Raw genomic sequence first — 11,185 nt, 5'->3', positions numbered from 1 at the left:
CATTGACAACATTGAGGCTACATAGCCTAAACAAATGCTATAGGTTTTTCTAACTTGTATGCTCGATTTTGAACTACCTGCTTTGCTTGTAAATGAAGTTGTAGCCTACTTTACTTTGTTCAATGTGCTTGTTGAACGATGCTGGCTTAGTTGACTGGTTGTAATCTCACCCGAAGTTGCTGCACCTTCCAATGACGTTGTCTGAGCTGTTAGATCTATAGAACATCTACTTCTGTGTAATAACATGGGTTTACACTACATAGGCCAGTCATTACTTTCATAATCAAGAGCAACGCTTTGGGCGAATTTGTGATGTAATTCACTAACGAAACAGGCACAAGGGGACATTTTCTCACCTTTCAACAGAGTTTGCAATCGTTGCGAGAAGTTGGCAAATTTGTCGCTAGATGATATTTTCTGTCGCTAGGGACGGCCAAAAGTCGCTTAATCTAGCGACAAAAGTAACTAAATTGGCAACACTGCTCTTCAGATCGTTTTCGTCTCAACATAGTCTCAGTCATTCGAACATTATTGGGGTAAGTGTTGCTTTTTCCAGGTGAAAAAAATTAACTGTGCATAACTTTAGTAAAGTAGGTTTAGTGGAATAGTGGTCTCACGTGCAAGCAGATTACTTCAAATGCACCGCTGACTATCAAAATCCTGAGGCGCTGTTTGAAGTTGCGCTGCTCACTGTTAAAGGGAATGTAAGATGTCATTCTCATTGGTTTAAATGTTGTCATGCCCAAAACACACCCATGACTGATTAAGAAACATAGAAACGCCTTATTGTGCCATCCATCCGACGTTTTCATAATGTTTGATAACAAAACCACTCCCAATGTGGACTGGACAACCCACTGAATTTAATTAAGCTATTCGCCAGTGACCATGCATTTTAGAATGCCAAAATGTAGCCTTTGTATTTTCTCCAGCCTTTTCTGTGGACACTGCAAAAACTGCTTATCTAGCCTAATAAAATCTAATCTAAGTGTTGAGAGTACTAGGCAAGACTCTTCATACTAAAAACAATACCAAATAGATGTTTTGATCTTAAAGGTGCTCTTAGCGATGCCACACATCTTTTAGGCTAAGACATTGTATGTCACTGCAAACATCACCTAACCAGCCACTAGCTGTCTGTGGGAAGGTGAAGGGAAAGGGAAGGTGAGGTCAGTGGAGGGGCGAAGAGGAAGGCAGTCTGAAGAGCAGCAGAAAAGTAAACATAGGCCACAGACATACTGTATAGGACAGAGTGGGAAAAAGACCCCACTTTTGCAGGATGGCTAAAACCTGTCCCAGGAAATGATGCTAAAGGCCCATTCACACCAAGAACGATAATGATAATGATAACTATATCCATAACGATAAAAGCGTTCACACTGAACAACGATAAACAAAGTGTCTCCTTGTGTTAATGAATGTGACGGCTAAAATTCGATGGGTTCTGATTGGCTATTAGCATTTTATCGTTGTGAAAATCGCTCTGAAAGTGATCCCCAACGATATCGTTCTTCATGTCGTTATCGTTATAGTTTATGTGTGAACGTCGTCATTCATATTAACGAGAACGATATTTATTTATAGTTATCGTTATCGTTCTTGGTGTGAATGGGCCTTAAGGCAGTCTGTCATCCAAATGGTGGCAGAGATCACGGTTTTAAAAAATCATGAAAAGTCCAAGAAACATACAGATAAAAGAAAAATCTAGCCCCATCACAAAGGTCCATAGCACACTGACTACAGAAACCATCTGAAAAACTAAAGTCAGATGAATCTGTGAAGAATGCTGAAATCAAGTTAACAGGGTTCATGCCAAAGCACAAGGTACTTCTGAGAATCTCAGACCATTTGGTCTTGGTCCTAAAATATATTTTCCACGATTCACAAATAGCCCAAAATATGACCCTTGGGCGCACAAAGACAACTGCTATAACCAAGCATGTCATTGGGGATTGTTATTCTGAAAGTCTAACAGAAATTCTTAAAAGAAAGAAATTCAGTGTTTTGATTGACAAATCAACTGACATAGGCAATGTAAAAACGCTGTGTGTAGTTGTTCGGGATTTTTTTTTATAAGGGACCAAGGAAGATTCAGACCAGGTTTTGGAAACTGGTACAACACAGACGACCACAGACGTGCTAGAGAGGGAGCCACTGCGGAACGACTTTACGCCGAGATGATGAAGTCATTCACTGATGCAGGTGTACTACTCAAAAATATTGTGGGGTACGGGTCAGGTGGCTGCAACACAATGATGGGGAAACACAACTCTGTCTCCAGCCACCTCAGGAGTGATCTTCCAGGCATAACATTGCAGCGCTGCGTGTGCCATTCACTGCACCTTTGCGCAAGCGAGGCATGCAGACAAGTCCCTCGCAGGTGTGAGGATTTAGACAGAGACATGTATGGGTGCTTCAAAAACAGCGCAAAACACTTGCGCAACTCCGAGAATTTCAAGATTTTTGGCATGTTGAGCCCCACAAAATGCTCAAGCCGGCACAGACTAGACAGCCATCACTGAACAACGTTGTAAAACGTGTGTCTGCGCAATGGGATGCTCTACGTCTTTTTTTCACAGATCAGTTGCTTGAGGCCAGACTGCTGCGGAGATTATTTTTCACTCTAAATTACCAGTCTCTATGCCTCTTCAATTATTTCCTTGAATGGGTCCTACCGAAATTCACAGATCTTAATCTTTCTACAGGTTGCCTGCGGGGAAATCAAGAAACAATTTGATTTTGATGATGCTCTCTTGACCCGACTTGTATGCCTTTCTCCTGCCACTGCAACAGATGCAAACGCACAAGTTGAGCATCCGTCTCTGCTCCCCCTCATGGAACTAGTGCCACGGCTGATTGACATGTCAGACACAGACAGTCTCAAGTCATTGATGACCAGTGCAGGCGATTGCCTCTCATGGCCTTGAGTGAAGAGACGAAAGAAATGGATGTTGATGAATTTTGGCATCGTATTTCTATGTTGGAGGATTTCCAGGGGATAGCCGCGTTCAGCGAACTGGGAAAGTTTGCTCTGGATGTGCTTGTGTTTCCCCACTCAAATGCGTCATGCGAACGAGTGTTTTCAAAAGTCAATCTATTCATGGAGTCACTAGGTCATAAAAAGAGGTGTGTCTGAGAGTCCCATATAGGATAACTATTCTGCATTGGTTTGGAGTCCCTAGGTCACATGATGTCAAAGCTATTGACAAAAAAGACTATGAAGGTAATTCAGAAGGTACTTTCATATAAAATACAGTGTGCATACAGTGACCATAAAAAGAGGTGTGTTTGATGAGTCACATATAGGATAACTATTCTGCATTGGTTTGGAGTCCCTAGGTCACATGACTTGGGAGGTATTGAAAAAAAGGAGACCATTCCTTATAGGAAATAATGTATTTTCTTTGAAATATTCATATAAAATACAGTGTGCATACAGTGACTATAAAAACAGGTGTGTCTGATGAGTCCCATATAGGATAACTATTCTGCATTGGTTTGGAGTCACTAGGTCACATGGCTTGCGAGGTATTGAAAAAAGGAGACCATTCCTGATGGCAAATAATGTATTTTCTTTAAAATATTCATATAAAATACAGTGTGCATACAGTCACTATAAAAAGAGGTGTGTCTGATGAGTCCCATATAGGGTAACTATTCTGCATTGGTTTGGAGTCACTATGGCTTGGAGGTATTGAAAAAGGAGTCTGTTTCTTATATGAAATAATGTATTTTCTTAAAAGAAAATCATATAAAATACAGCGTGCATACAGTCGCTATAAAAAGAGGTGTGTCTGATGAGTCCCATATAGGATAACTATACTGCATTGATTTGGAGTCCCTAGGTCACATGACTTGGGAGCAGTGATGCCAGTAACGCATTACTTAGTAACGCGTTAGTCTATTTTTACCACTTTTTTCAGTAACGAGTAATCTAACGCGCTACTATTTACAAACCAGTAATCAGATTAAAGTTATTTATCTAAATTACTGTGTGTTACTATTTTTGTCATTTTCCTTAATAAAAAGATATATTCTTTGCTTTCTTCTTGTCTTGGGGATTAATGTCATGTAGGCTAGGCTATGCTCACGTTTTCAGCATGAGGACAATTCACGTGCAGCGACACAAACGAAAACAATGGAGGGAGAGAGAGAGATGCACATTTCATCAGTCATTACTTTGAGTTTGTGTCAGCTAAACATGACAACATTAAGGTACATTGTACATTCTGTGCTGGCGACAAAGTGCTGTCTAGCTAGACATCCCAAGTCTCCCGAAGTTTTGGGAGTCTCCCACATATTGATAGCGGCTTCCTGACGCCCGCAAATTACATAAAATCTCCCGGAACCTAGAGCGAACAAGAGCACGCAAGCCAGACCGGACTTCAAATCAAAGATTCTAGAATCTTTGCTTCAAATCGCGTGTGCATAGCTTAATGCGCACACAACGGAGAGGGAGAGAGAGAGGAGTGGTGCGTTTGTGCCTGAAGCGCATCCAAGACAGAGAGCATCCTGGTCCGTTTTCAGTGTAAGTGCTTATATCTCTTTTCTCCCAAACATAATTAATCAGTTCAGTCAGTGTATCTAGGAACAGAAGCGTCATGGCAGCGTCAGTGCCCCTCAAAAAGGAAGATTTAAGACCCATTTCACATCAGACTACACAAAAGTGTACCCAATTGTCTTAAAAGATTAAAACATAATGATAATCTTGCACACTGCACTGTTTGTAACAGCAACTTAAGCATTGCTCACGGCAGGTTAAATGATTGCAAAAGACTTGTTGAGGTGAGTTTAACAAGTGTAATTTCATTTGCATATTACTCAGGCCTATAGGCTACAAGATGGCTAGTTGCCAAGGCTACATGAAAAAAAATCTACATATTTTACTATAACAATTTCTATCAATAGGCCTTCCTTATTTGGTGTACTTAGACATTATTGAACAAACATCTGAATTTCAGTATGTAAGTAGGTTAGGTTGGGATGTCTGCTATACATTGCTGTTAAAATGCACTTCCAGTATAGTGAGTATTGGCAAAACCGGTTATCATTTTTATGTTGAGGCGTTGGGGGTGTTGTCGGCAGCTGCTGAAAGTAACTAATAAAGTAACTTGTAATCTAACATAGTTACTTTTAAAATCAAGTTATCAGTAAAGTAACTAAGTTACTTTTTAAAGGAGTAATCAGTAATCAGTAATCAGATTACTTTTTCAAGGTAACTGTGGCAACACTGCTTGGGAGGTATTGAAAAAAGGAGACCATTCTTATGGGAAATAATGTATTTTCTTTAAAATATTCATATAAAATACAGTGTGCATACAATGACTATAAAAAGAGGTGTGTCTGATGAGTCCCATATAGGATAACTATTCTGTATTGGTTTGGAGTCACTAGGTCACATGATGTCAAAGCTATTGACAAAAAAGACTATGAAGGTAATTCAGAAGGTACCAGGGGCGGACTGGGACCAAAAATTGGCCCTGGCATATTTGGCCCAAGTGGCCCCCAAATCACTCGGGCACGCCTAATTAAATACAAAATCTTTGCATTACCCTTAAATACACTGTCATGGAGCACTGAAAGTGATGTAGGCCTCATTGGCTATCACTCTGACTGATCAGAGTTAGCCATGGAGCACATTATCTCCATATTCAAGTAGGCTATACAAGCAATTATTAAAGAGTTTCTGCTTGAATTCAAAGTATCATTTCAAATTATCCAATAGGCTACATTTAAACTATACAATGCTCAATTGACACCAGCACCAAAAAATGACTGAAGCCTATGTGTAAAGAGTTAAATTACCCAGATTGTCGTAGACAGTAATTTATACCAGTTATCACTGTAGGACATCTGAAACAACACAAAATAAACAGGGCTGTTGCTGGAAATATTGTATTCCTGTATATACTGCCTACTGTACCTACATTGATGGTACATTTTGGAAGACCTGTAGATGGCGAAGCAGAGAGAGCCTTTTTGCATTTCATGCAAGAGCAGTTTTTCTGTGGGTCATGGTGGAGAATACGATGTGAAGCGACATGGTGCATGTGAGTCCCACAGAAAAAAAGCACATCATCAAGAAACATGCAAATCAGTGTAATCGTTCTTCAATAAACCAAATGACCCAGAGGCTGACAAAGTTTCGACAGCAGAAGTGACGAGCATCTATCATGCCGTACATCACACACATTCATTCGCATCACACATATTCGCTCTACCGACTGCAGTAAAAAGTTAGCCCCAGTCATTTTTTTTCTTTTTTTTTTTTTATCCCAGATAGCCATTCTTATTTTAAAAAAATGTGGTTTACCTTATTTGCACTGAAATTGTTAAACTTTCTATAGGCAAGCCCTAAATATTTTGCACTGTATAGGCTAGGCCTAATATTTTTTTTGTGTCCTGTATTTTAAGGTGAATTTGATTCACTGAGAGCATTCTTTAGTTGCATAATGCCTGGTCCTTTGGACAGTTGCAAAATTAGTGTTTTGTCTTTTATAGGCCTATGCCTTAAGCTGTAGAAACTTTGGGTTGTATTTTGGGTCAGGTAGTGTCTTAATCTTTTGGTCGGTGGGTTTAAAAAATGTTTCTTGGTAAATTAGATAGACAATATATCTTAAGTTTATGCTACATGCTACTTGTCCCACATTTTGTCTGAGGTGGTCACGTGGTGTCATGTGTGTGTGATGTCTGTACTGGGTGTTACCTGGAGGATTTCACTATATATATTCAGCTCACATCATCAACTCCTCATGTCACTGTGGAACGTGAGCTAAAGTAAAGTTCTTTATTTTAAATTATAATACTTCTGTACTCAGGCACTGTATTGTTTCATGTAGCAGAATGGAATTATGAGGTTTCGGTGAGGTCAGTAATTTGTTTTACAAGATGCTGAATTAACATACATTTATTTATTTTAGGTGGATAATTTAAGAGGACATAATACATCAGCCATGTTTCTCAATTCATCAAGTTCAACAACTATTTTTTTACCTTCATTTACTTTTCCTCCATCAACCAGAGTTCCTGCTCTTGTTTTTTCAACCCTTACATACCTCATGATCATGTGTTGTAATTTGATGATTGTTGTGACTATTGCTCTCAACCATAACCTGCACAAGCCTATGTATCTGTTACTTCTTAATTTACCTGTTTGTGACATGATGGGAGCAACTGCATTTTTCCCCCAGATGATTTCCAGTATGCTGTATCAGCCAAGAGTTATATCATATTGGGCATGTGTAGTGCAGGCATTACTTACACACACATATGGGGGTGGATCTCTTCTCATCTTGACAGCCATGGCTTTTGACCGTTATATTGCTATCTGCTCCCCTCTGTCATATAATACCATAATGACCAATAATAACTTGATCAAAATTATTAGTGGTATTTGGCTCACCGATACAATTTTAATATTTACCCTCATTGCACTGACACTCCGATTGAAGATTTGCCAGGACACTATAAGCGATATGTACTGCAACAACCCCTCTTTGACAAAACTGGCCTGTGAAGGGACGCATGTGAACAACATCTACGGTCTGTTTACTATAGCCTTTTTGCAGGGCATATCATTGGCTGTAATTCTGTTTACGTATTTACAAATCCTTTTTACTTGTGTTTTTAAGAAACAAGCGGATGCCAGAAGTAAAGCCATTCAGACATGTGGTGCTCATTTAATAGTCTTCTTATTTTTGGAATTAAATGCATTCATTGCTTTAGTTGCACATCGTATTGAAACTGCACCCCTCTTCTTAAGGAGAGCTTTGGGGGTATCCGTGATGATATTTCCTCCACTATTGAATCCATTGGTATATAGCTTTAATACAAAGGAAATCAGAAAACATATTTTGCTATTCCTTAAAAGAAAAACATCACCCTTCTAAGTGTTTTCTGATTATTTACATAATCTATACATGAAGAATTTTACTTGGTTATGGTGTACACATGTATTTGCCAGCACTGAATTATTAAATGATGATGTATATTTTAAATTTTAAATAACATGCTGTATATGACAATACAGTTATTTACAATGTTTTTAAACATGTCTTTGTGGTTGTTAATTGACAATGAAACCCTAAACAGATAAAAGTGATATTCAATGAGTAGTAAGGAAACAATCTCTGATCAATGTGATTGGTAGGCTGGACCAAAGATTTCAAATGCAATGCGATGCAAGTGTTGGAAACGAATCCCAATCGTGAAACTTTGTGAATGAGTCTGGATTTTTCAAGGCTACCAACTTACAGTAATATGTGGTAGAATGTGGCAGGCAGTAGACAAAGAGTGCAGTTCAAAGCCATAAGGGTGCTTTATTCAATGTCAAAAGATAGGTCCTACCACACACACAAACTGTAATCCTCTGATGCCTTCTGCTTGAAAGGTGGTGAATTCCAGTTGGGGTGGATGCACTCAAAGTGGCTCAGCTCTTTCTAAATCTCTCTCTCTCTCTCTCTCTCTCTCTCTCTCTCTCTCTCTCTCTCTCTCTCTCTCTGTGTCTCAAAGTAAAAGCACCACATATTACCCTACTCTTCACTCACCCCAGTGGATGGTGGTGAATGTTCCAGGTTTTCTGCCCCCATGGACAGCCCCCATGGCCCAGACCATGAGTCGTTTGGTCCTGGCAAGGTGGGAGCTGTCCAGCCTCCAAGAACAGAAATGTAAAATGAGATGTAAATTAGCCGGAGGCTAACTCTAGTACAATGTTTAAAATTGTGCATGGTTCCTAATAAATAAAATAATAATAATAATAATAATAATAATAATAATAATAAAAGAACCTGCCCCTGGCATGGCACAGAGGCATACGAGTCGAGGTTGTCACAGCTTTTAAATGTAAATTATAAAAATGACTAGAATGCAAAAAGACTTGACTGAATAGTGCTATTTGATCACACTAAACAGTGAGTTTAATACCACACTCTAAACAGTTATGTTAATGTCAATAATGTAATTACGCCATCCTGTTGATAGTCAGTATTTCACACTTGGATATTGGCATAACCAAAGCACAAAACAAAGCTAGAAGACCAATCAAGAGTCACACAGACTCTCAGAAAGTGCATTTGTAGGCCTAATGATATTCATGTTGCTTACTAAAGAATCATGTAAAAGGATGTATTTATGGCAAGTGCTTCAAAGCATTACTGCAGAAATAACTGGCTGTGCCAACATGACACTGCCAGACTTGGAATTGTAATTTTCAATGCATGTGAGTTAACATACTTTGGGTAACTTCTCTCTTTAGTAGTTAATAGGGCTGTCACTTTTGTGAAAAAATCCTGTTCGATTTTTGAGACATAAGTGTTCATTGAATCGATTGTAAAATCGTTTCCATTTTCAACGCCAAATATAGGCCAATCCACAAACAACTAACAGGCATTAGGACGAGCGTAAAGAGGGCGCTTGTAGACGCAAACCAGCAATATTTCTGATGATTTATTGGCGTGAAGTTTCGTGCACAATGACAAACAGAAGTGCAACATTCTCGAAAACCAGTAAGCCGAGTGGACTGCCATTACATCAGTGACATGACTGCAGGCTTCAACGTAGCTGTGTCTGTGTTTATTATTAGAAATGTCAAACAAATTTCGCCTACGTAGAACTCGATTGCACAGTTTGCGTAGCCTACCGCTTTGTTCTTCTCCATAGTTTGATATACCAAAAATCCGAAGTACTTCCACATCGAACTCCTCAAGTTATTAGGGCCTATCACTCGTCTCTCTACATGTCGCACAGGTTGATCGCGTTGTCCTCCATTTTTTGGCAAAACACGAGCAGCACAGCAGCTGATTGAAACAGCTGTTCCCGGTGCGTAAACTTGGTGGGAATTTTCTTTTTAGCTTTCGCAATGCTTACTGCACTTCGGAATTCTTTTATATTCTTGTTTGTGAATTCTGTTACATCTATCTTTTTTATTTGTTTATTTCGTTTAAAATGAATAGTGTAAATATTTGGTTAAAATCGATTCCCTATTTTAGTTTTCGAAACTTGTGTTGTTTGGTCCAATCGATTGTGCAATCGATTTTCGAACGTAAAGTGACAGCCCTAGTAGTTAAACAACTCATGACAGCACCACTGAAACTTCAGGGTCAAACCTCTTTATCATTACCTCTTGAATTTCCCCTTGGGGATCAATAAAGTATCTATATATCTATCTTACATTAAACTATATGTATCGCAGAGCGCCAGTCCAGCACATTTTTCCAGAAAAATAAGTCACGCTTGTCAAATTGTGTTCATTTCCTACTTTGTTCCTTTTTTGTGTGTTTGTAATTGTGTGTGCAGAGTGTGTGGTTGTTTTTGTGTATATGTGTTTTGTGTGTGTTTTTTTGTGTGTGAGTGTGTGTGCGTGTGTTTGTGTATGTAGGTGTGTTTGTATGTGTGGATGTGTGTTTGTGTGCGTGTTTGTGCGTGTTGTGTGTGTGCATGTAGCCTATGTGTGTGTTTTTGTGTAGTGTGTGTGTGTGTGTTTTTGTGTGTGCGCATGTGTGTATGTCTTTGTGTATGTGTACATAAATTAAGCAAATCCGGGAACCATCTACTAGGGCTGGGAAGGTAACCGCATTACCGCAATACCGCGGTCACGTGACCCCATACCGCGGGTCTGAGCTCGTTACCGTCATCACCAAAAAGTGAAACATTTGGGGGATTCGACGTCAACGTTTTTATGACATATGCACAATTCCGGGTTGAAAACGTCGTAGCAGAATCTCAGAGATAATCACGTTATGCAGTCAGCTTAGACGTCTGCAGGTGGCTAGCATGAAGTCCAATCCTACTATAATTGCCTGTACATGTGTGCACGTAGGCTAGTAGGCCTATGTAATGTCATGATGTGTAATGTAATGAAGCATCTTATGACATTGATACTCAGAGAACCACAGTTACGCCAACCCTCCATTTTCAAAACAAAACTTATCATCAAAAGATGAAGCAAACCCGACCTTTCGCGTTTGTGTTGGGGAGTGCATTGCATTCCATTTGTTTACTATGCGAGAGTAGGGGAGAACTGGCACAATCGTAACACTTTTCTATTCTCTCCGTTCAAACTCGATTTACATAAAGCTGTTAAACGTGAAAGCTGTGAAATTTGGCCAGAAAGGAGTCATACATGTTTAGTTCATGAAAGAATTAAAAAATATGTTTGTTAAGAATTTAACAGCGACATGTAGGTCTA

The 11,185-nt window shown here is 39.2% G+C and overlaps 1 protein-coding gene across 1 annotated transcript; it reads left to right on the top strand.

Moving 5' to 3' along the window:
• The first annotated feature begins 6,953 nt into the window (after positions 1-6,953).
• Positions 6,954-7,889, top strand: LOC143122217 (olfactory receptor 52J3-like). Its single transcript, XM_076283074.1, has one exon. It carries the CDS (start codon positions 6,954-6,956, stop codon positions 7,887-7,889), a length of 936 nt encoding a protein of 311 aa, XP_076139189.1.
• The last annotated feature ends 3,296 nt before the right edge of the window (positions 7,890-11,185 follow it).

The sequence above is a fragment of the Alosa pseudoharengus genome, unplaced genomic scaffold, assembly GCF_046254945.1.
Source record: "Alosa pseudoharengus isolate Yale_2024_CS ecotype anadromous, Long Island Sound unplaced genomic scaffold, YU_APseudo_1.1 YU_APseudo_1.1_scf_13, whole genome shotgun sequence".
NCBI classification, from domain to species: domain Eukaryota; kingdom Metazoa; phylum Chordata; class Actinopteri; order Clupeiformes; family Clupeidae; genus Alosa; species Alosa pseudoharengus.
The sequence above is the reverse complement of the archived record's forward strand: the minus strand, read 5'-3'. Positions and strand labels throughout refer to the sequence as shown.